At 39.1% G+C, this 26,652-nt stretch overlaps 1 protein-coding gene across 1 annotated transcript in view; it reads right to left on the minus strand.

The window, feature by feature from the left end:
* Positions 1–1,639: 1,639 nt before the first annotated feature.
* The window catches only part of LOC141522601 (lipase member K-like), a 32,374-nt gene continuing 7,361 nt past the window's right edge, over positions 1,640–26,652 (minus strand). The window contains exons 2-11 of the mRNA XM_074236157.1: positions 23,736–23,851; positions 20,590–20,707; positions 19,492–19,690; positions 18,089–18,198; positions 14,692–14,828; positions 10,235–10,381; positions 8,202–8,273; positions 7,274–7,345; positions 5,341–5,715; positions 1,640–1,786 (exon numbers count right to left, since the gene is read on the minus strand). Coding sequence (XP_074092258.1) covers positions 1,640–1,786; positions 5,341–5,715; positions 7,274–7,345; positions 8,202–8,273; positions 10,235–10,381; positions 14,692–14,828; positions 18,089–18,198; positions 19,492–19,690; positions 20,590–20,707; positions 23,736–23,851 — 1,493 coding nt within the window. The remainder of the gene's footprint in view (positions 1,787–5,340; positions 5,716–7,273; positions 7,346–8,201; positions 8,274–10,234; positions 10,382–14,691; positions 14,829–18,088; positions 18,199–19,491; positions 19,691–20,589; positions 20,708–23,735; positions 23,852–26,652) is intronic.

Raw genomic sequence — 26,652 nt, forward strand, 5'->3', positions numbered from 1 at the left:
AAAAAATGTAAAACTCAAATAAAATCTTTAAAAATAAAAAAAAAATTTAAAAAGCTGAGTATCCAGGACACTACATAAAGTTGCATTGGGAGTCAATCATGTTTTTCTTTAATGATCTCTCTACTGATTCCCCACTTTCTAAACTCCACTTTCCCACTCCTGCTTTTTACCTGACTTTTTTTTCTCTTTTGTCCTCTAAAGACATTTTTCGCCCCCTTGTCAATCAGTGCAGTAGTGTTTGGGTTTTTTTTTTTTAAGTTTAATAGCTATTATGTTGTCAGGAAATCACAACTTAGAATCTCAAAAAATAGAAATATCCACAGACCTTGACCCCGATGCTTCAGGAAGAATTCCTAACTTTAAAAATGCATCCTAGGGAGCTAAGATGATGGAAAATAAGGCAGGAACACACCTGAACTTTCCTCCAAACTCTTCCAAATATCTTTTAATAATACTTCAAAACAAATTCTAGAGTGGCAGAACCCACAAAAGGAGGGGTGAAAGAATTCGGTAGTCCAAGATCATAAGGAAAGATCTTTCACCCCAGGGTAAGAGTATATAGCATGGAACACAAGCTAAGCTAGAGCAAACAAGGTCCCAGTAAACAAGGAGGATGGTTTTGGGGTGACTGAATCAGTGGTAGCAGAGGTGGTTTCCAAGTCTTTCAGCCCACCAGTGGTAAGGAGTAAGGCAAAGTCAGAAAGAGTTCCCTGGCACTGGGGGGGCAGTAACCCATTGCAATGCCCATATTTGCCTCTGGAACATGGTCCTGGGAGGAGTACTAGCCCACCAGACATTATAGCCTGGGGGTAGCAGGATACTGCTCACAGTTCCAGGTCAGAAAAGAGTACTTTGTGCTCACTCTCAGATCAGTGTAGAGGATGGGGAGGAGAAAACATGCCTCTCCTTAGATCATACCATCTTGGAAGGACTAAAAACTAATAGATCCCCAGAATGACCTCTGAAAAGAGCAACACAAAAAACAAGCTTGAGATGATGTTCCCTTCACTCCAGAAGCAGATTGCACTTTATTATTATTATTTTTTTCAGAATCCCACTTTAACATAGAGTTAAAAGTCAAGAAATAGCCTAGAAAATGAGCAAAGTAAAGAAAAGTGACAGGGAAGATTGAAACTCAAACTCAGAAACAACAAAGTCAAAATTCCTACATCCAAAGCTTCAAAAAAAATATGGCAGGGAAATATGTCACAGGGAATTGAAGAGCTCAAAAAAATCAAGTAAGAGGCGGCGGCTAGGTGGTGCAGTGGATAGAGCACCGGCCCTGGAGTCAGGAGGACCTGAGTTCAAATCCAGCCTCAGACACTTAATAATTACTTAGCTGTGTGGCCTTGGGCAAGCCACTTAACCCCATTGCCTTGCAAAAAATACCTAAAAAAAAAATGAGGTAGGAGAGGATTCTGGGAAGTTGGCAAAGGTCAGAAAATTCCAAGCTCTCCAGATTTCCTCTACAAATATGTCAAAAAAGCAACTCAGGGTGAACATAGAGTAGCAAAAATAAACAAGAGTTGCAACAGAACAGTGGTCATCTTGGGATAACAGCAGATCAGAAGAAAGATCCTAGACCAAGGTTTGGGAGTGAACACCTCAGATTGGCTTCCTGAAACAACAAAAAGCATCTCTAGAGGTAAGCATCCCTAGAGGTAACCAGTTCAGAGGTGACCTCCTCTTCACAGGAATTCTCACCTCCGGGACAGTGTGGGGAGTCAGGCTTCTGAGTAGAAGATAGGCTTCTCTGCTGATAAGGGATATAGGCCCAACTGCAGTCCTAGGCAAGAAGGAACCAACACATACCTGGTGAAGGAAGGGTGCAAGGATACTGCTTGCTGTGACACAAGAGAACTGAGTTGTCCACCCTGGTCCCAGGCCAGAGGAGAGAACTAAAGGGTTGGGGGAGTAAGATCACTTCTAGCATACTGTGCAGAGGGACCCCCAGCTATGGCTTGGAGGGGAAAAGGAATGCAGAGGTTGAGCCCAAGACAAAGATCCCGAGGCCAGTAGCACCGTCCCCCATAACACAGAACTATAGGTAAATTTATTTTAAGCCACTAAGTTTTCTTTTTTTATGAACAAAGGAGAAAGAACTCAACAATAGAAAGTTACTATGGGAATAGTGAAGACTAGGATTCATCTTCATAGAAAGATGCTGAAAAATCACCTCTCCTACCCCAAGAGCAATGTTAAATGATTACCTACTCAAAAAGAATTCATAGGGAAACCCAAAAAGAATTTAAACATCAAATAAGAGAAATTGAGGAAAAATTAAAAAAAGAAAATAAGAACAATCTTAGAATAAAATGAAAAGAAAACAAAACAACTAGAAAAAGAGCTGCAGAATTTTAAGGAAGAAAATGACTCTGAAAATTCAAATTGACTAAGGGGAAATCAAAGGGAAATTAGAGAACAAGAAATAATAAAACAAAATATAAAGAATGAAAAAATAGAAGAGAATGTGAAAGATCTCATAAGAAAAACAAATGATCTGGAGGACAGATCAAGAAGACAAATCATAAGAATAATTGAACTACTTGAAAACTACTATAAAAAAAAGAATCTTGATACAATAATACAAGAAATAATTAAAGAAAATTGTCCTGAAGTATTTGACCAAGAGAGGAAAGTATAAATAGAAAAAAAAAACTCACTGATTACCACATGAAAGGGTCTTGAAGAGGAATATCAGTTAAATTCCCAAACCCCCAGGTTAAGGCGAAACTATAAAGAGCAACAAGAATAAAACAATTCAAATATAATTCAATTCAAAATAATTCAAAAAATTATATAAGACCTAGCAGCGGCTACTTTAAAAGACTACAAGTCTTGGAACATTGCATAGAGAAGAGCAAAAGAATTGCAGTTGTAGCTGAAAATGTCATGCCCAGAAAAGTTAAGCATAATCCTGAATGAAAAAAACGACATGCAATCAATTGCCAGATTTTCAGGATTTTGCTGCAAAAAGACCAGATGTAATAGAAAATCTGACATGCAAGAACTAAGAGAAATAGAATCAAAGATTAATAAAAGCGACTCAATAAGGACAAATTGTTTACTATCTATAGTTGGAAATGTAAACAATATATCTAGGATTGTTATTAGTAATTGTGTAATTCAAAGGAAAGATTGGGGTAGATCTGAGTAGGATGGAATTCTTTGTTTTTTAGGTTTGTTTTTTTTTTTTGCAAGGCAAATGGGGTCAAGTGGCTTGCCCAAGGCCACACAGCTGGGTAATTATTAAGTGTCTGAGGCCGGATTTGAACCCAGGTACTCCTGACTCCAGGGCCGGTGCTTTATCCACTGCACCACCTAGCCGCCCTGGATGAAATTCTTAAAAGTAAAATGGTCTAGGAAAAGATTTCTTAAAAGTTGTCATCTTAACAAATGAAATGTGAGAGGAAGAAGTGATACAGAGACATTAGATGGGGAGAGAGACCTGGTAGTTCTGGAAGCCTCTCATCAGGAATGGGCTATAGAGAAAACAATACAACATACATGCACACATGCATACATGCATCTCTACATATCTATAAATGTATAAAAACCTATTAAATTCAGACAGGAATAAGAGGAGGGAATATAAAGGATACTGAGTTAGAAGGTAAAGAAATAGGTTAAGAGGGTCTATGGAAGGATGTGTACATCAAAGTAAGGGAGGGATTCCTGGAAGGCAGTGGGTTAAAACAGGGCAAGGTAGAAAGAAGTAAAAAAGGGGGCTTGTTGCTGTCAGAAAATGTTAGAAAAATAAAGAGACATGCAAACCAAATCTATAGATATTTATGAATATATGTGTTTATGTATTTCTATATCTTATGTGTGTGTGGATATGCATTTCTATGAATAAATATAAAAGGTCTCTATATATGTGTATATGTTGGTTCTTATGAATATATGAATATGTATAGAATTAAAGTATGTATATATATGTATATATATATATATATATATATATATACATCTGTATGTTTATATCCATGCTTAATTGTAGTCATTTGGGGGAGGGGTGTGGGGGGAGGGGGAAAAAGCAAAGAGTGCACAGCAGAGAACAGAATAAAAACCCACAAGAACAAGGACAAATTTTGAACATAATGTGTAGTCTTTATTATATAGGCTTTCTTGAAATGAAAATCTGTTATTTCAGATTATGGATCCTCTCTTATGTTTTACTGTGTACATGGCAATATTTTTTCTTACTTTGCATTTGTTTAAAATTTTTAAATTACATAAAAAGGGAGGCAGAGGAAAAATCAGGAAGAGAAATGAAAGTATTTCAAGAAAGTCATGAAAAGAGAGTCAACAATTTGGTAAAGGTGAAACAAGGAATACTGAAGGAAAAAGTCCCTTAAAAAACAGAATAGGTCAAATGGTAAAAGAGGCACAAAAATACAATTATTGATTAGAGAAATGCAAATTAAAACAACTCCAAGCTGCCACCTTACACCTATCAAATTGGCTAATGTGACAAAAAAAGGAAGATGGTCAACATTGGAGAGGATGTGGGGAAACTAGGACACTAAGGCACTGTTGGTGGAGTTCTGAACTGATCCAACCATTCTGGAGAACAATTTGGAACTATGCCCAAAGGGCAAACTGTGCATACTCTTTGACCCAGTAATATCACTACAAGCTTGTTTTGTATCCCAAAGACATCATAAAAATAGAAAAAGATCCATGGGTACAAAAATATTTATAGCAGCTCTTTTTGTTGTGGCAAAGAATTGGAAATGGAGGGAATGCCCATCCATTGGGGAATGGCTGAACAAACTATTTATATGAATGTGATGGAATACTGCTGTTCTGTAAGAAGTCATGAGTCATTGGACTTCAAAAATATCTGGAAAGACTTGTGTGAACTGATGCTGAGGGAAGTGAACAGAGCCAGAATATTGTACACAGGAACAGCCATCTTGTATGAAGCTCAACTATGAAAGATTTAACCCTTTCAGCAATTCAGTGATTAAAAAAAATTCTAAAGGACTTGTGATGGAAAATCCCATCCACACCCAGAATAAAAACCATATTTTGCAGAGCAAAACACACTCTTTGAAATTTGTTTTAATTTTTTTTCCTTTTTCTCATGATCTTCTCCCCTTTTGTTCTTATTCTTCTTCCACAACATAACTAATATGGAAATACATTGAACATGATTATATGTGTATAAATTATATCAGATTACTCACTATCATGGGGAGGGGGGGAAGGAAGAGAATATGGTAGAAAAATGTGGAACTCAAAAGCTTAGAATAAGATAAAAGTTGAAAACTATCTTTGCAAGTAAATGAAAAATTAAAATAAACTAACATTTAAAAAACCCAAATGCTTGTTCACCTTCCCATGGCCCCCTAAAAGAATAAGAGGTGAAATCAAAATATCCCTATTCAGGAGGAGATCCCATATCTCTCCCCTCTTCCAATCCTGAAGCCCCCCAGCTTCCCAACCAGATTCAAGAAAGTGACAAGGTCTGTAACGTTTCAGGTTTGGATTTATTAAGTAAAGTATTTCATAGAAGAATTCCTGAGGTGTATCCAGGCCCAGGAGAAAGTCAATGTGGTTGTAGTATGGTATCTTCTTGTGATATATTAGCTTGGGGAGTTTTGAGGTAAGATTTTCGATATCTCTGGGGGAAGCAAACCGGTCTTGTTCCCCGCTCCATATGGCTGTTATTACCTTCATGGTTTCCAAGTTGTACAAAGGAGGAGTCACCTGAATACAATTACAAGGAAAAAAAAAATTACCCCTTTGGAGAACCACTACTAAACAATGCAGTGTATGGCTCTTTAAAGGATACAAAGAACATTATTGAAGACAACCCTGAAAGGTAAATAGTGAAAACACTGTTATCCTCATGTTATAGATGAGGTGCTAGATGTAATTTGGTGGCACAGTGGATAGAGCTCTGGTATGGAATCAGAAAGACCTGAATTCAAATCTACCCTCAGACACTCACTAGCTTTGTGACCCATGACAAGTCACTAAACCTCTTCCTACCTCATTTTTTGTCAATGATAAAAATGAGGAAAAGAATAGAACCTAGAGGACAGGGTTGTGGTGAGGATCAAATGAGATAAGATTTGTAAAGTGCCTAGAAGATAGCCTGGTACATAGTGGACCTACCCTACCCAAGGCCCCCAAACTGAGAGATGTGATCTGTGCACTCTTCTACATGAGAACCCATCAGGTACTGGGCCTGGATGAACTTGGGCCATGAACTTGGAATCGTGAACTTGGGTCTTTTGACTTGAAGTCAAGTTTTCTTTCTATTCTCTGGAGGCCTTGCCTTTCCCTGTAATTTGACTATAACTTCTGTTAATTGGTTGGTGAATGTACATCAACACTAGAAGGCTGATGGTGTTGCTAAGGTCTTTTGACCAGCTGATATGCCCTGCTTGACCCACCAGGTGGCACAATGAGACAGAAAGACATGTTCAAATCATGCCTCAGGCTCTTACTCAACCTGCCTTAGTTTTCCTATCTGTAAATGAGGAATGATTTATAGCATCTATCTGGCAAGAGAGGCGTGAAGATCAAAGGAAATATAAAACGTTTAGCAAACCTCAAAGGACTCTATAAATGTAGGTTATAACTGTCATTATTATCAAAAGGTGCCATGTCATAAGGAAAATAATGGAGTCTAAAGTCCTGGGTTTAAAAATCAAGTCACCATTTACTACCCATGATGGACAAGTCATTTTTTCTCCCTAGGCCTCAGTTTCCTTATCTGTCAAATAGGGGGCTGAGATTTTCTGAGTTCCTAGGTCTCTTCCAATTCTAAATCTCTTATTTTATGACTGAATTCATTGCCTGTGTGACCTAGGAAGTCAGTTTCCTTGTATATCAAAATGAGTTTTAGATAAGATGATCTGTCACATATTTAGAGTATTAATTGCTATGATATAGTAAACAACTAAAGAGTATTGCAAATTACTAAATTCTGCTTCCTGGCATGGGGGCAATTGAGATTTGTTTGAAATGGGTCAGAGGAGGGGTATTAACTATCAAGTTTGACTGCAGGGTGTGCAGTGAGGGGGCACAGAAGATAGAGCACCAGCCTAGAGTCAGGAGGACCTGAGTTCAAGTCTAGCCTCAGACCTTTGATATTTACTGGCTGTGTGACCTTGAGCAAGTCATTTAACCCCATCACCTTGCAACCAGGCTCCCTCCTCAAAAGAAGAAAAAACAGGTTGCATTTGGTTTGGTTATCAATGACCTTCTCAGAGATTGGCTCTTTTGCAAATTGTAAACCACATTTAAATGAATGTACCTGGTTAAAATGTGCCATATTTGCTGCTGGATTCCCCCAGTCATAAGCTTGGAACTTTGCAGAATGAAGAATCTAGAATGAAAAGTAAAGGAATCAATTTATTCATGGATGTGGAAATTCTTTCAGTCAACACCATTAAGAAATACAGATCAGGGGTGGCTAGGTGCTGCAGTGGAGGGGCAGCTAGATGATGCAGTAGATAGAGCACTGGCCTTGGAATCAGGAGTACCTGAGTTCACATCTTGCCTCACTTAATCTTTACCTAGCTGTGTGGCCTTGGGCAAATGACTTAACCCCATTGTCTTACAAAAACTAAAAAAAAAGAAAAAGAAAAAAAAAAAGAAGTACCAATCGGGGGCAATTAGGTGGTGCAGCTGATAGAGCCAGCCTTGGAGTCAGAAGGACTTGAGTTCAAATCCTACCTCAGCCACTTAATAATTACCCATATGTATGGTCTTAGACAAGTCACTTAACCCCATTGCCTTGGAAACAAACAAACAAACAAGAAACCAAACAAGAAATATAGACCAACTATAAAATCCTGACTCTGGATCCTCAAAGACTATTTAGCCCAACCATCTCATTTTAGACATGAAGAAACTGAGACCCAGGGGAGTCCAAGTGATTTGTTGCCAGCTAATCCATCAGTAAGCACCAGATGAAATATGAATTCAAGTCCTCTGAATTTAAGTTAGGGCTCTTTCTACTCTACCTTTGCAATCTGGAGAATCTAATAGTCAGAAAAAAAATACTAAAGTGAGACATTAACCTTCTCCTCATCCATAGAGAGGGTACCAGACACTTCAGGCCGCTGTCAGTGATATGGACCTATCAAATATGCAGGTAATGAACCTTCCCTCAGTAATGCTGCCCTTGCTTTCATGGAATCTTTAAGTACCACTGCTAACAAAGAATTTTAGATTTTTACCTGATTCCAATGCAGTATGTTCTGAACAGAAGTTCCAAACAGGCTCTGAGATAGATAGATATCTAATCGACTCTGGCAAAGAAAGAAAATTGTGTCTCAGTTTTTTAATTTCAAAAGAGATGATTTGGAAGAAAGGAGAATTGGAAGGGACAAATTACTCTGGGGTAAATATTTCCACTCTGGTTGGAGAGTATTCTCTTTCTTCTCTTTTCTCTTGGTTCTAGGCTTAGCATTTAGAGCTTGGAGGAACTTTGACCACTTCGCAACACCCATTCCCTCATTTGACAGAAAAGGATCCTAAAGCGTAAGAGTGAAAAGGTCTCGCCCCAAATCATGAAACTTTAAAATCTTCCCCTCACTTTCTCTGATACTAGACTGAATAAAACAGAACAGTGAAATAGGAATAAAATTTCTGTAAACCCATTATGCAGAAGTGATTGTGATTCCTTCACATATGAAGCCGTTTCCAGTAGGTTTGGTTGGTTACTTGCCGGTCAATCAGCGCCTCTGAGATACTGATCTCTCCTCTGGGATGCACATTCAACCTTTCATCTCCTATCTCCAGGCTTTTATATAGGCAGTCCTTAAAACCTGAAATGTACTACTCTCTTTCCACCTTTGCCTCATATATGCATTGAATCCTGCCAGAGGTCCAAGAGAAGCCTATTGGAATAGCCCAAATTCAGGAATGGTCTTGGTACTGAGAGGAAGCAAGGAGGGAATTTAAAATTTGATTATTTCACAAAAGGAAGGAATGACTGAACAATCACAGGTTTAGAACTGGAAGGGCCCTTAAAACAAGGACAACCCCGACATTTTATAGCTGAAGACAAGGGGAAGAGACAATATCATATAGGTATTAAATACGACATCTGGGATTCAACTCAAGGCTTCTAATTCCAAAGCCAGCTTTCTTTCCACCCATATCATAATGTCAATGTCTCATTTTATAGATGGAGGTCCTAGAAACTACTTCACTTTGGAAATTGATTCTATCCCTGGACTTCTTGCCCTGGAAATACCCTCTGTCCCTGATTAGTTGGTTTATCTCAACTTCCATATTGAGGAGAATGCCCATGCTAGTCATGTCTTGGTTCCTATCCAGATTGCACTGCTCATTCCCAATTTTTTTTTCCTTTTCCTCCCCCCTTTTTCCATCTTCCTTTTCTATGTTGCTTTCCTTCATCAGGATGTAAGCTGCCTGAGGCCAGAGACTGTCCTTTTTTCTGTTTGTATTTATATTCTCAGAAGTCAAGACATTTCCTAACCCTGGGCTATTTTTAGTAATTTTTCCATTCTTTATCTTTTGACATCTCTGTTGATACAACTGATACAATTAGTCAACAAGCAAGCACCTTCTATATGCCAGGCTAGCGAAGATACAAAGGAAGGTGAAAACCATCTCTGCTCTCAAGGACGTCCTGGTCTTTGTCCTTCATTGTGAACTTGTGAACTTGAACTTGTCTAAGTTGACTCAGCTAGTCAAAGACAGAGTTAGATTTGTATCCATCTCTTCAAGTACTTCAGATATGGTGGCTTTTTTAATGGTATTCTAGCTGGTTCTGTGCCTCAGTCTCCTGGTTCCATAGAATAAGGGAATTACATAAACTGATCTCTAAGATCCCTGGTAACTCTCAAAGCCTATACTATGAATTTTGAAGTCTTGTAAATGGTTTTTCCTCTCTGTGTTACTTTGATCCCTTGGATATTTTTCCCTAAGTCTGAATAGTAACTCTGGAAAAGTTCTCTCATTATTTCAGGTATAGCACTTCCAGTGTGGGAACTTTCTCCCCAAATGTAGATGTACATTAAAAAGCTCTAAATGGTATCTGGAGGCCCCTAATGATTAAATGATTTTCTCATGGTCACATAACTTGCAAATGTCCGAAATGAGATTAGAACTCAGGATCTCCTGATTCTGAATCTAGTTCCCTGTTCATTATGCCACACCTTAGTAGAGTCCTATAAATAAAACAAAACAAAGCTAATAATTATATTAAGCAAGGTGAGATAGAGAGCAGGGGAGCTGTTACCATGTTAATGTTTTCCCGATCGTATCCATATACATGGAAGAGGAAGTCTGTACAGAGATGATCGAACCCTCTCCGGCTGCACACTTGGTTGCTAAGGAACTGACTGAAGGCAGTCTTTGGGAACAGCTCCCTTCCACCAAAGATAATCTGGGAAAGTGAAATGAGACACAACAAAACCACAAACAATGGGGCTAGGTATCCCTCAAGTGGAGCTGGCCCAAACTGCCCCCTGCTGAGTTGGGAAAGATGCAAAACGTTAAGTAAGACATGTTTAGGCCACCTCTCCCTCCAGCCTTTCATTTTGCCTTTTTTTCCTTGTTGGTAGCTATTTCCCAGGACCCTCTCTCCTCTGGTAGTTAGTTTGGCAAGTAATCACAGCAGCTCAGGACTAGAGATATTGAGTTGGAAGAGATTTGGGGACCAAACTCCATTTCTTACTCAAAAGGAAACTGAGGACCAGAGAAGACAAGAAACTTGTCCAACATTTCATAGTAATGGTAATGGACCTGGGAGAGTTTATAGAACGTGTAATCACAGTTCTAAAGTTGGAATGGACCTTAATGATCCTTTAGTCCAATCTCTTCAATTGGTTGAGGAGGAAATTGAGGCCCAGAAAGAATGTGCAGGTCATGTAGAGTACATAGCAATGTCTTTTGGAGCTTTGTGCCATGCCACACAGACTAATCCTAGTGTTTCTGGTACCTAGAGAACTGCAGGTGACCTTAAAGATAATACCTTAAGAATGAAGTCAAGACCCAGAATGAGGCTAAAAGCACAAGCTACATCAGAATGAAGAAACTGAATCCCAGAAAATTAAAAGGCCTTTCCTGATCTGGAAGTGCTCTAGAGACCATCCGGTACCACTCTATCTTTTTATATACATGGAAGCTGAGGTTGTTCATGTTACCATGCCAGCCATATCTGGTACTTTATTCACTGAAGGTCCTCAATGAACAACGATTATGGATATGAATGTACTGGGTTGAGGGGGAGAGAACTGGACCAGTGTCCTTCAGAAAGCCAAGCATTCCCAACAGACAGTGAGTGAGGAAGTCGCCTCATTCTACCCCACCTCACCCCACTCCATCCCCATTGCAGAGGAAGGACTACCTTTGACCCAGGGTTATTCCAGAATGTTAGGCAAAGATACAAGGCAGTTAGAATAATGAATAGATCAGGTTGAGCTAGGCAAGCTTAAATCCTATCATATACCAGGGCCCAGGGTAAGCAAATGAGAAGCCAAGAGAGCTGAACAAGAACCACAGACAAAAGATTCAAGAATCTCAGAGTTGGAAGGAAACTCAAAGGTTTTTCTCTCTGAGCAAGAATCATCCCTTTCTCCTCTCTTTATTCTCCCATCCTTCTTCTGTCCAATTCCAGTCTATCTAATCCACTTCTCTACCACCTTTGGGGAATATTTCTGAAGGGTTTGTATCCTGTATTGGGGAGCTAAGTTGACATTATAGCCATCAGTCCAGCTCTGTATTGGGTCAGAGCTCCCCAGATGTTTGACAGTAGGATTTGATTCCTTGAGTGACTGGGGCTTCCAGCCTGTTTGAGAGAGGGAGATCTAGTCTTAAAACAAACAAAAAACATGGAAGAGTAGAGAAAAAAGTTCAGACAGAAGCACCATCAGAACAGTTTTGAAAGATATTCTCTCTCTCTCCCTCTCTCTCTCTCTCTCTCTCTCTCTCTCTCTCTCTCTCTCTCTCTCTCTCTCTCTCTCTCTCTCTCTCCCATGATTCCTCCTTCCTTCCCTCCCTATCTACTTATTTTTAAAAGCAAAATGTATGTAATGAAGAATCATAGTTTTAGTTAGAATTCTCCATATTCTATATAGAAATGTTCCTTTTTTGTGTTTAAGTTCATATATACATATATATATATATATATATATGCAAAGAATCATCCCTAACACACCTAGTCTAGCCTTGGAAATTTTCACTGCAGGGGAATTCAGAACCTCCTCAAGCCAGTTCCATTTATCTTTTGGATAGCTCAATTTATGATAGTCAGAAAGCATCTAGAATGTTCTATTCAGTTTGATGTACCACCTTTTCAAAAGGAAATCAATAAGCTGGAGATGTCAGAGACTTTGCAGTTATTCTGAAGGTCAACAAAATTTGACCTTACATCAATCCTTAGTTGAAAGAACTGGTGATATTCAACCTGGAGAAGTCATAAATGGGACATGAAAAGTGCCTCCTAATGTCTGAAGAAGATTTATACCTGCTCCGCATGGTCTCAAAGGGGAAATGTATAGAAATCACAAAGAGGAAAAATATAAGAAAAATGAAAAACATCAAAAACATCACTGATCAAAGCTTTCCAAAGTTGGTTGTCTTTCCATTCATTCCAAAGATGTTTCCCTGCTGATGGTAACTCAAATAACATAGTCCTGTATGCCTTATGGCCTTTACAAGTTCCTGGGAAGAAGAAAAGATTTAACTAGATTTTAGAATCCAAAATTTTACTTCCTTCTAGGAGTAAATCTACTAAGTCTAACACCATGAGGCTAGAGACCCTTTATATGGGTTGGGGGGAGGACAGGGTGTGAATGTACAACTCTCCAGACTATCTCAGATTCTCTTTAGTATCAGAAAATTCAGTTTCCTTGCAAGGGAAGTACAAGACCATAAGAGGGAGTCAAAGGTCTAGGTGATTGCATTAGTTCCTGTTCAGAAGCGGTAGTCACTCAGGTGGAAGGTGGCTCCATATTGCTCTTTTCCTGCCTATTGTCAATCTACATGGTTTATTTTTTTCCATGCTATTTGGATATGGGAAAGAAAGAAGAAATAAAGGTTATGCTGTTCTCAATAAGCATTGATATCTTGGGTGTTGTCATAGGACCTAAGATACTGTTTATTTCACATCAGGGAAAGTCAAGATACAGTCCATAATCCTAACTTCATTGAGGAAGTTCTGAGTGTGTGCAACGTAAATCATGGGAAGAGATCAAGGGGAAACGATTCAGGAAAGTCACCTCCAAAACTGCCCTAAGTTTGTGAAAGCCCATTTAGCAGCTGAAAACAATGAGACCCACAGAAAGCTAATGAATTAGCAGTCAGATTTCTGAAGCCCAAGGGAATTGTGAAAGGTCATGAGTTTTGCCATCAGAGAAGCTCCTGGATTGGAATCAGATCAGTGACTCACTTATCAGTTGGGTCACCCTAGTCAAGTGGCTTTGCCTGTTTCAATCTTTGTGTCTTTATTCTTAACATGAGAATAAATGCACTTGTACCAGCTGCCTTCTAGGGTGGTGGTGATGAGGAAAGTGCTTTGCAAGCTGTAAGGATGTGATAGAAATGGAAACTGAGACTGGAGAGCTGAGGAAAAAAAAATCTGCTGCTTGTCTCTGTAGACATTTAACTTCAGACCTTCCCTGACTGGGGTAGGAATGGGTGTCTATCCTGAGTGTGTAGGGTGATAGGGAATGAAGGAAGGCAGGAAGACCTTGCTGCTTCTGTCAAGTATTTGGACAGGTGCTCTAAGTTGCCTCACTAACTCCTACGAGACTTGTGGCAGGAATCTTCCAGGATTCTTGGAAGCCACATAGCACATATTAGATAAGAGTAATTTTGTTTTTTAATTGGAGGAGATTATGACAACCAATAATTGAAAAAATTAATAATACAAAAAAGAAGCAGGGCATTGAAATGAAATCATTTCTAGAATTCTAATCTTGGGTAAATTACATCACATTTGTGGAAATGGGAAGAGTTCTAACTCTGCTTATTAGAGGTAAACCTGATGTCCTGGAAAGAACTAGAAGATCTGGGCTCCAATGCGAGCAGTGGTCCTTCCTAATTCTGGGATTCTAGGCTAATCTTTAGCCCTTAGTTTTTTCATTTGGAAAATGAGGTAAGACCAACATATTTAAAATAGCTAAACAAACTGGGGCATAAGAGTATAATAGAATATGTCTAGACCATAAGAAATGATAAATGTGGAGAATTAGGAGAAGCATGGGAAGATCAGCAAGGACTGATACAGAGTAAAGCAAGCAGAACCAAGAAAACAAAACAATATGTACAATGACTCTAATCATGTATGTGGAAAGAATGTCAAAATACTCAATGTTGTGTGACTATAATAACCAAGCTCAGACCTGGAGAAAAGATTAAAAAATATATGTGTGTTTATGAGAGAGACAGAGAGGGAGCCAAAAAGAGGGAAACAGGGAGAGAGGGAACAAGGAAAAGAGAGAGACAGAAATACAGAGAGAGAGAGAGAGAGAGAGAGAGAGAGAGAGAGAGAGAGAGAGAGAAATTGGTTGGACTAATTTAATTCCAAAATTCTAAATCCATTTTCAAATGAGTGTTCTTGTGGTGTTGTGTTCCTGTGGAATGTTCCTTTGGAACAAAGGACCCGTGGTACTTGTGAATGTGAAATCTGCCACTGATGGAAGGTGAGCTCCTATTGAGACCCTTCCCCTGGGTTCTGCAGGATTCACTCACCTTAAATAAGAATGGAGGAGTGGATATCAAAGTCTTTAGGGGGCCCTTACTGTGTCGGACTGAAACCACTGGAGCCAAGGCAAAAAACATCTTGATTTTCTGAGCCAGCTTTGGATTGGTGGAGAATGCTGCAAAAGCTGAATGAAAGCAAGTGATTCATTAATGGTAGCTCTTTTCCAGTCATCTCATAACTATGGAGGATGAGATCAAGGGTAGTAGGGATGAGAACCCCAGAGTAAGGGTTGTTGTTTGTTCCATCTGACTCTTTTTGACAAGGAGATTGGAGTGATTTACCATGTCCTTCTCCAGCTCATTGTACTGATGAGGAAACTTGAGACAAACAAGATTAAGTGACTTGCCTAAGGTCACACAGCAAGTGTCTAAGGCTAGATTACAACTGATGAAAAGAAGCCTTCCTGACTCCAAAGCACTCTATCCAATTGTACTACAAGATTGAAAATTGGAAGTGGCCTTGGAGCTCACATAAGGTAACCTAAAGAAAAATATCTAGTCTAGGGTCACCATTGCTAAATGGCAAAGTCAAAGCAATTGATGTCAATGAGTAGATACCAGGATCAACTATTTTACTCTCAGGTGATCTCCATGGGGAGAAGAAAAATGGAACAAGTATCTATCTAGTGACCTCTGGGCTTACCCAATTTTTTTACCACATATTAATAGTCTATAGTTAGAGCTCCTCCTGACAACAGAGTCACCAAGAATGGTACACTTTTGCCTGGTCTGATTTGACACAGTTATTGGACCTTGGTGAGTTGGACCAAGTGTTGATGGTGCAGGTCCATCTTGCTGTGTGAATATAAGGGTAAAATGTAGTTCTGAGAGGGATATTTAGGAGTCCCTTCTTTCTAGTTAAGGGTACTATTTTGTTTTGTAATTAGTCAAATCCATTAGAACCAAGAATCAAATAACATAGGAAAAATGAGCCAAATATGGTTATATTGAGGTATCCTCAGAGCCCCATAACCAGACAAAATTAGTAGGCACCTTTAATGAAAAGGAATGATTGGTTCAGCATAGCACAAAGGACAGGTTAGAAGGGACCTCAAAAACCCCCTCATCTGACCTGTATTTGAATAAGAATCTCATCTATAATATACTTGAAGAATAACGTAAGTCTACCATTAGCCAAGCCCTTTAAATATGCTTTATCTCATTTGTACATTTGTACAACTCTTTGTAGTAGATGCTAAGTGGGAGATTCCCTTTTCCAGATGAGGAAATTGAGGCCGAGGTAAAATGCCTCATCCATGGTCACACAGCTAGAAAATTTCTGAAGCAGGATTTGGACCCAGAGTGATCTTACTGCAGGTCTAGTATTCTATGTGCTTGGTCATCTTCCCTACCAAATGGTCATCCAACCTGGGGCGAGAGATTCCTTTCCCCATAAGATAGCTCTCATTGTTTAGAAATTTTTAATTATATCCATCTAAAGTATGTCTTCTTTCAGCTTCCCTACATTGTTCCTATTTCTACCGAATCATTGTTGTTCACTTTTTTCAGTTGTGCCTGACTCTTCATGATACCATTTGGGGTTTTCTTGGCAAAGATATTGGAATGGATTGCCGTTTTCTTCTCCAGCTCATTTTAAAAATGAGGAAACTGAGGTCAACAGGATTAAGTGAATTGATCAGGGTTACACAACTAGTAAGAATCTGAGGACAGATCTGAACTCAGTATAGTGAGTCAGGCTGATCCAAGGCCTGGAGCTCTAGCCACCGTGGTGGCAACTAGCTGTCCATGAGCCAAATAGAACAAGTCTAATCTCACCTTGCACATGATAGCTCTTCAAATACTTGAAAACAGTTATGATTCTTCCTCCCTTCCCCCTCCTGTCCCTTTTTCTCCAGGCTGAACCATTTCAGCTCCTTCTATTCATTTGGTCTGTTCTGGAAACCCTTCCCAAATCCCACTTCCTCCTCTGAACCTTCCCAGCTATTTGAAAGTCTTGCAATGTAGTTGGTTCCCAGAACAGAATTCTAGGTTTCACTCTTTTATTTTGATTGAGCAAATTCAGGTAATTGCAGAAACTAGTTCAACCAGAAATCCTCACATTTACTCTTTTTTTGGGGGGGGAGGTTGCAAGGCAATAGGTTAAGTGACTTGCCCAAGGTCATACAGCTAAGTAATTATTAAATGTCTGAGTTTAGATTTGAACTCAGGTCTTCCTTGACTTCAGGACTGGTGCTCTATCCACTGCATCACCTAGTTGCCCCCCCACATTTAATCTTTTTGTGAGACCAAGAATCTGGCCTAGGGTTCCTCAATCCTTCAAAAACAAACAACCTTCAGTAAACCTAAAGCTACCTTCCTCTTTGTCTCCTTCCCTTCTCAAGCTTCCAGAAAACCTCTTTGCCTCTTCCTCCCTTTGCAATCTGACTAATCACCTGCCAAATCAATCCAAATTGTACTCTCCAGAGGGCTAATGTCCTCTTATTGGTGAATATGAATCTTTTCTGCAATGTCATCTTTCTTTTTTCCCCTCATTTATTTATTTACTTATTTATTTCTTCTACCCCAATTACATGAAAAGATAGTTTTCAGCATTCCTCCTTCTGCAAGTTTTTGTGTTCCCCATTTTTCTGCCTCCCTCCTTTTCTTCCTCCCTCCCCATGGTGGCAAAAAATATGATATGGGTTGTACATATACAACCTGTTTAATATATTTCCATATGAGTCATGTTATAAAAGAAATATTAAAACTAAGGGGAAAAAACTCTTGAGAAAGAAAGAAAAGTATAAAAGAGATTTTTACAAATGAATGTTCTTCATTTAGAATCTCTGTTTTTTTCTCTGGATTTAGATGGAGCCTCATCCTTCCTGACCTCTGTTGCATTTCACCCTGCTGGCTACACTTTATTGCTGCTTCTCCTGCTACCTGTCTGACCAATTGTCCTCCATGTTTTTTCCAAGTCATCTTCTTAACTTAGGCTACAATTGTGGGTATCCCACAAGACTTCTTCCTGGACCCCTTTCTATTCTCTAAATCTTCTCTCTGTGGGGTTTCATCAGATTTAATTATCTCAAGCCAGATGATTCCTAAGTCTCTGCAACTTGCAACAAAACCCCAGTGACTCCACACTACGCTTAAGCCCCCCCATCCCCATCTTCGACTGCTTGTCTTTTTAATTGACTCTTCTGTCAACATGTCCAAAATAGATTCATTATCTTCCCACTTAAATCCTTTCCCAAACTTACCCATTTCTATCCAAGGTATTGCCATCTTTCTAGGCAGTCTCCTAGGTTTATAACTATGGCATCATTCAAGACTCCTCACTCTTTCACCCACATCTTTGGAATCTATTTCCCCAGCATAAAACACAGTTCCTGGCTTCATTTATACATCTTGACTTGGTTGATGCCCATCAATCTACACGTACCAATGGTGGCGCCCTGGTCATGTCCCACAAAATACAGATTCTCCTGACTGGTTTTGTTCAAAATGAAATTCAAAGTGGCGACCAGGTCGTATTTAGCCATTTCATCAAAACTGCAAACAAGAGAGAGAGAGAGAAAAGAAACAAGACATTGAGGGTAGCCTGTAGTTTTAAAGAAATTAGTACTTCTAGATAGACACACTTCCCTTCAATATCCCAAGGACTCCTAAGTCCAGCAGGTTGGAAATTTGCTGAACTGAGGCAGATCCTCTTCTATTCCCATCATGCCAGGCCTTAACTGAAGGATTTTCATGTCCAAAAAAATTTAAATATAAGACCATTGTCTCATGGCCATCTCCTGAGGATAAGCCTTGTTGAACTTGGCTGTGCTTATGCTCAGACAACAGATTTCTCTTTGAGTTCTTGAGGTTTGGAGGGGCCATAGAACTTTAGGGATATTTTCCCAGGGCTTCTAAGAGTCTAAGGTGACCTCCATTCCAGGATGAGTCATTAAAGACAGATATCAGTGAAGGAGTCACTTTAATTTTCTGAATGTCCATGTTCTTAAACCACTTCACAGACCTCAGGCATCCTGGACTCAAACTTCATGATGGTAGGATCTACTGTTTTATCTTGCTTACCTATCTAGTTCTCTCTAGTACCTAGACAAGGTCTATCCAAGCAGGAAAGTAATAAATGATGAGAATTGTCGGTAACATTAATAAAAGCAAGTAAGAGCTAGAGTTTCTGAGAAACAGTAATGTAGACCAAATCCAGACTTAATCACCAGGCTTTCAGATGTCACATCACCAACATGTCAGAGAAATGTTGGTCCTAATTTGGACTATTGTTTCACCAAGGATTACCAGTCAATAAAATCTCCCCCTTGGTATTCAAGACCTAGGCTACTGGTGGGGAATTTTTTTTCTTCCAAGGGCCATTTGGATATTGATATGCGTTTGGAAATTCAAGTCCCATCTGTGGTTGGCTTGGCAAAGTCAGACCAATACAGTCTATGGGTCAGAGTTTCCCTGCCCCTATCTCATGGGGAGAGGTAAAGAAGGAGGGGGTTGTCTACTAGACGCATATATCCTTTTGTTCACCTCCAGGCTACATGTATTAGTTCCTCTATATGTGGTTCATGGTCTGCCTATTGAGTAAACCAGACCAGGCTTGAGATGCTCCAGTATTGTTACTGTGCTATTTCCACCATCACCATTCTCCCTTTCTGTTCCTGCTGAATTCCTATCCATCTTTTAAGCTCTCCTCACAAAGGTCTCCCTTAAAGATCTGTACCCACTCATTATAATAATTTTCCCCCTTAGGGAAGGAAGAAAAATTATTGGATTTCCATATAGCTAGAAACACCAGTTGAACCATATTTTCAAACAGAATCCCTTTTCTACCTGAAAGCCCAGAATTCTAGTGAATCTGGAGAGTAGTGTATATGCTTCTGGGACCAAATGGTCCCTCGGCTGTTCCCCATCCACACATCATAACCTGAATCTGCCAAAGTGAAGGCGAGGCTGGTGTAGGGTGGATTTGCAACCCAGATACCAGCAGATGTAAACAATCCATGTTGTAAATAGAAAACGGGTCTCTGAGCTGTAAAATGAAGGAGAGACATGTCTCATAATTAAGTTCAAAAGCATTCTTCCTAAAAAAGTCTTAATGTTTAAATAGCCTCTTACTCATTTCCCAGATTTAGTTCTGGAGGGACTCTAATGGTCAAATGGTCTCATCCCACATTTTCTAGAAGGGGAGTCACATACACAGCTAGTTAGGTGTCTTAGGTAGGATCTGAACCTAGAACTTTATGACTCTAAATCCAATGCTTTATCTGTTGGGCCAGGCTGTTTCTGTCAAGGTCACTGTAATGATCAAAGTAACCTCCCCCAGCTCACCCAGTGAAGAAGCCCTACCTTGAGTTACCCTGTCAGAATAAAACCACAAATAAGGATCAAAAGTCCCTTTCTTGCCTATAGGTAGCTTGAATGATATCAGAGAGCTACGAATTCTCCAAGAGTCTTCTCCCACCACAACCCCAACTATTACCAGTCTTAAGGCCCAGATTCCTTACTCTTTCTCCCCAATACCCAGACCCTCTTAACCCAGATAAGAACCCGTTAAAAACCCAGAAGACTTTGCTGATTATGTGTACCTAATTCCACCCAGGGTCAAGTGAGTCTGCCTTATTGTTACCTTTCTTCCTGTTGCTCTCCATATATTTAATGTCTCCTCAATAAAACTGACTAGCTCTATGATCTTGAAAGTGTTATTTCCTTTTACTGAATTATTGATATTCTGAATCTTCCTAAAACCTATATGGAGATGGTTTCACAGTAGAAAATATCTGAGCTGGAATTTGAACATCTCTTCCTGTCCAAGCCCAGAACTCTTCCTACCCATCACATCCAAGCTACCTCCAAGGTGAATTCTAGTTATTCACTCACCTGAGTTTTAGGTCTTATTGTGATGAATTTTCATAACATGATGTCTCTTACCTGTTTTCTTGGGGTGTTCTCTCCCATAAGGAATCCTGTAAACCCCAAGAATGAAACCGTCTTCCGTTACAACATCATACACTTCACTAGGGTAGCCCCAGTAGGAAATAATCTGACTCTGTATGGAAGGAAGAAAAAAGTCTTCACCTCTCTGCCATTGACTTATTCTTTTTTTTCTTTCTTTTTAAAAATTTATTTAAGACAATGGGTAAAGAGACTTGCACAAGGTCATGTAGTCAGGCAATTATTAAGTGTCTGACATCAGATTTGAACTCAGGTCCTCCTGACTTCAGGGTGGGTGCTCTATCCACTGTACCACCCAGCTGCCCCGATTTTTCTTTTTCTTTTTTTATGATTTCTTTTTTTTGAATTATAAAGATTTTATTTATTTTGTTTTACAATTTTTCCCCTAATCTTACTTCCTTCCCCCCACCCCCCCAACAGAAGGCAATTTGCCAATGACTTATTCTTCTTAAAGCAAAGAACCCCAGATCTTTCTGGGGCATAAAAAAGGAAGAAGCAGAGATAAGAGAAGAAGAAGAAGACAAAAGCATTATTGAACAAGGTGTATGTGGAATCATGTAAGGACTGAGGGAGGAATGTAAGATATTAAGGACAACATTCTGGGAGACTTGACATGGCTTCCAAAGTACTTTCATCATAGTAATGCCATGAACAAGAAAAGAGAATATTACTTCCACTTTAACCATAAATGAGGTTCAGAAATGAGGCAACAAACCCCAGGTCTAGTGGCACTGAGTAGTAGAATAGGGGTGAACCCATATATCAAGAATAATTCACATCCCCAACTCTCTAGAGGTTTTGGTTGTCCACGATCATAATGGCATTGGATTCCTGACCAATTCATAGAAAACTGTAGAATAGGTTTGTGATTATCAGTTTGAACTTGGAAAAAAACTTCAGAGAGTCTGAAATTTTTGCAGAGGAAACTGAGACTTCAATGGGGTTAAATGTTTTACTCAGGAGCCTCAGAAAATCATCAACAGTCCAATGAAGTCAAATAAAATCAACACACATTCTGCTAAGTGTATGAGTCACCAAGAGAGGCAAAAAAAGCATCAAAAAGAGCCCATATTTTAATGAGGGAGGTAGAGAGGGAATTAGGTAACTGAAGAAGATGGTATATGGATTGGGATTTGAAGGACACTGGGGAGGCCTGGAGCAAGAGACAAGGGGAGACATGGGGCACAATCAATGAAATAGCCAGAGACAGGAGGTGCAGGTTCTTGTGGGAGGTGTCACTGAACCAGAGTTTTTGAATGGGGAGGCCAAGCTATGAACAGTTTCAGAAACTTAATAGAGGATTTTCTTTTGGCTCCTGAAGTTGACAGGGAGCCATGGGAGCTTACTGAGGTAAGGCTAGAAATTTGGGAAGATCAATTTGATGACAAAGTGGAGGGTGAACTGGAGGAGGGAGGGATTTAAAGCAGACAGACCCACTGGCAGTTCTTCTAATATGCCAGGCATGACAATGAGAGTCTGCACCAGAATGACGGTTGGGTTAGAAGAACAAGGGGGCATATTCAAGAGATGGTGCCAAGGTGAAATACAGTGGCTGTAGCATTTGGATGGCTACTGAGAGGAGGCTGGGGAAAAGGAATGAGAAATGGAGGATAACCATTAGAGCCTTAGTCACTGGGAGATGGGAGAGTTTAGGAGAAGTTTGTATATAATGAGTCCAGGATGTTTGAGAGACATCCAATTTGAGATGACCAATAGGCAATTGAAAATATGAGATTTCAGAATCATCTGCATAGAGATAATAATTGAATCCATGGGAGTTGATGAGATCATCATATAAAAGAGTAGAGAGAATGAAGACAATCAGGTCCAGAATAGGCCTGGGTTAACAGGCATTGCTCAGATGAAGATCCAGGAAAGGAAACAGAGAAAGAATGGTCAAACAGACAGGAGCTCATTAGAAAAGAGTAATTGCAAGTCCCTGGAGCTAAGAGAGTATTAAATAGTGTGACCAGCGATGTCATAAGTATCTGGGAGGTGGAGAATGGGGATTGAGGCTATTTACATTTGGCAATTAAGAAATCATTGAATGATAAGATCAGAACCAGGAAGAAAGGGAGAGAAAAGGAAGTAGAAGTAATCATTGTAGAAAGCCTTCTCAAAGAGTTTACCCACAAAAGAAAGGAAAGATATAGGCACTTTGGAGAGAGAAATTTCAGTTACAGGTAAAGTTGGAAACCAAACTAAAGAGGTTTTACAGCAGAGATGAGAAGGGAGTGGAGACACTGATTGTAATTGGATTTCTCAAGGTTAGAGGAGAATGGGATGAGAGATACTCTGTGAAGGAAAGGAAGAATCACATGTCAGAGAACCAGTCAGTAGACCAAGAGCAATTGAAGATTAGTAAGAGAGATGCAAAGTGAAGTGAGCAGAATCAAGATAATTTCTACAATAACAAAAATCTTTTGAAGATAATAGACTGAACTTAGGAACTTTAATCAACACAATGATTAACCACAACTCTAAAAGACCTATGATGAAATATGGGATCCCAGATGAATGATAAACTCAGATGGAAACTCAAAACATATCCCCCTCTTCTCCCCCTCTCCTCTCCATCTACCTCCTCTCCTCATTTCTCTAAAATATTAGAGGTCAGTAGACAACAGCTACCAGGACTTTGTTTGGGTGGAAAATATTGATGTGTGAACCTCAAAGGAGGCGAGATTGCTCATTAACACCGGTAGAGAGAGAACCTCAAGATGGCAGGGGGGAACAAGGAGTATTCTAACTCTTCCACCTTGACCTCTGAGTTGAAGGGAATGAGTGAAAATAAAACCAATGCTGGAAATGGTAACCAGAGGGGCTGTGTCATCAGGAAGGAACCAAGTGAGAAACTGAAAGCTAGCTAGTTATCTATGGAACAGGTATTCCAGAAGGCACAGTAGAAGCATTGGGGGAAATGCCAAATAGGATGTTGGGAGGATCTGATTGAGGCATATGAATGTAATAGAGTGGGCAGTTGGGGCTTGAATGAGGATAGCCAGTGTTTCAGAACCACCTTGTCCCATTCCTCTTTCACCACACCCCATCATGGATGTGGCTTTGAAGTACTCCACACCCCTCATGGTACATCCCTTCATATTTTCATTAGCGTGACTTACAACATTCATGTGAGCTTCTGGATTCTGCAGGGGGTTACTTTTAGGGCCATAATTAGCAGTTCCAAAAACAAACATCCAACAGGCAGCTACAAAAATGCACCAGATTTCACATCTACCTGAAATGGAAACAGAGGTTAGTTACTGATTAATAATACTAGGGGGGGAAGGGGAAGGAAGAGAATTCATGTTTATATAATGTCTACTCTATTCTAGGCACTATTTCAGGAGCTTTGGTCCTCACAAAGTCCCTGTTATAGGGACTATTTATGATATTAGATGCTGTCATTTTCATTTTGCATTTGAGGAGATCAAGTCATACAGAGGCTGAGTAACTTACTCTGAGTCATAAAGTGTCTATGGTTAGATTTGAACTCAGATCTTCCAGACTTCAGACAGCATTCTATTCATAACACCATCTAGGTGAATTAATTTGAAATATTTTTCCAACAGAAATAATAGTTAACATTTATAAAGTCTTTCATCTCCTGAGTTTTAGTCCTCAAATATCTGGAAAAAATGCATTATAAAAAATCCCCACAAATAAATAGGTACTTGCCATTTCTTGAATATTTATTTCCATAGCTACAGGAGAAGAACCAGACCACAGCAGCCCTAATATATGTAATAGGTTCATTCTCCTCAGGAGATTTTAATAACCTTTTACATTCATTTGAAAATATAGTGCGAGACATGAGGATGACTCGTGGTTGATTAAGCAGGCACAGCGACTGATATGATAGAAACAAATCTGGGAACAAATAGCAAAGTAACAGGATATGGTTACAAAAAAACCTATTGTTTTGTTCAGAGAAGGCAAAATTTCCAATGGGAAGGACAATTTCAGGATGTTAATGGCCCTTTGAAACAATATCATCCTTTTGTATTGCCTGTGTGAGTGCATAGTCATATTTTTTTGTGATCTCTCAAGAGAGTAGGGGTCCTGATCTCAGTTCCAAGGCAGAAAAGAGGACTAACTCCTACGCCCACAGGAGAGGATGGACCCTAGTCACAGTTCCAGGGACAAGGGGACCATTAGATCTTTTCCTGGTCCTTTCCTGGATAAAGACCAGGGAATAGACCAAGAGAGTAATGATCATACCGCTCCTTGCATATACCAACCTACAAGCACCAAAAGTTGAGACCTCAAAACAGCAGCATAGAAAACCTGCAGCTTAGAGTCAAGTCCCCTCCCTGGAAACAGTGCAAATTTAACAGTTTAAAAGGAAAAAAACTAGAAAAATAAGCAAACAACAAAAGTAGAACCTGATCATAAAAATCTACTGTGTTGATATGAAAGCTATCAATACACAAACTCAGAAGACATTGATGTCAAAAAAAAATACCAGCAAAGCCTCGGAAAAAAAGATAAATTAAATGCAATTCCAAATAGAATGCCTCAAAGGGCTGAAGAAAGATTTGAAAAATCAAATAAGAGAGATAGAAGCAAAACTAGGATTAAAAAAACCGAACCTCAACTGCATGGTAAAAGTAGCAAAATACTGAATAAAAAATCCTAAAAAAAAAAAAATTGGTCAAATGATTACAAAATGGCACAAAAATTCACTAAACAGAGTAATAACTCATTAAAATACTGAATTAGACAAATGGGAAAATTGATACAAAAGTTCAGAGGAAAAAATTACTTGAAAATTAGAAATGGATAAGTGGACACTAATCACTTTATGAGACTTTATGAGAAATCTAGAGACAATAAAACAAAGTCTGAAGAATGAAAAAATAGGAGAAAATGTCTTTAATCTCATAGGAAAAAACACTGACCTTCAAATTATCTTGAGGAGAAATAATTTAAGGATAATTGGATTACTCAAAAGTCATGATTTAAAAAAGAGCTTTCACAAAATTATCAAGGATAACTCCCCTGATATCCTAGAACCAGAGGGTAAAATACAAATGCAAATAATCCTCTGATCACTGCCTGAAAGAAACCCCAAAATGAAAGCTTGCAGGAATAATATAGTCAAATTCCAGAGCTCTGAGACAGGGAGAAAATATTGCAAACAGTCAGAAGAAAACCATTCAAATATCATGAAACTATAGTCAGGACAACACAAAACTTAGCAGCTTTCACACTGCAGTAGCAGAGGCTTGAAAAATGATGTTTTGAAAGGCCAAGAAGCTAGTATTACAAGAATAACTACAAAAGCAAAACTAGAGGCAGCTAGATGGCACAGTGGATAGAGCACCGGCCCTGGAGTCAGGAGGGCCTGAGTTCAAATCCGACCTCAGACACTTAATAATTACCTAGCTATGTGACCTTGGGCAACTCCATTGCCTTGCAAAAAAAAAACCTAAAAAAAAGCAAAACTAGTATAATCCTTCAGGGGGAAATGATTATTTAATGAATACACTTCACTGGATATAAAAATCTATCTTACCTAACAGGGAAGTAGGAGGGGGGGTACATAAGAGAAGAGGGGAGGCAGATAGAAGGCAGGCAGATTAAGAGAGGAAGTAGAGGCAAAAAAAGACTTTTGAAAAGATAAAAAGAGAGAAAGAGTAGAATAAATAGGAAAAAAGAGGATGGATGGAAATACACAGTAAGTAATCATAATTAAGAATGAAAATGAGATGAACTCACATAAAAAGGAAGTATATAGTCAAATGAATTAGAAACCAGGACTCAACGATATGTCATTTACACAAAACATACTTGAAACAAAGAAATTAACACAGTAAAAATAAAAGGTTGGAGCACAATCTTTTGTATTTCTGCTCAGGTAAATTATTAAAAAAAAAGCAGAATTAGCAATCATGATCTCAGACAAAGCAAAAGCAATCTAGATGCAATTTAAAGAGGTTAACCAGGACACTACATTTCACTAAAAGTTACCAGAGACAATGAAGCAATATCAATAATATACATATGTGTATCTTATGATAATGCATCCAAATTCTT

The sequence above is a fragment of the Macrotis lagotis genome, chromosome 4 (genome assembly GCF_037893015.1).
Source record: "Macrotis lagotis isolate mMagLag1 chromosome 4, bilby.v1.9.chrom.fasta, whole genome shotgun sequence".
Taxonomy (NCBI): domain Eukaryota; kingdom Metazoa; phylum Chordata; class Mammalia; order Peramelemorphia; family Peramelidae; genus Macrotis; species Macrotis lagotis.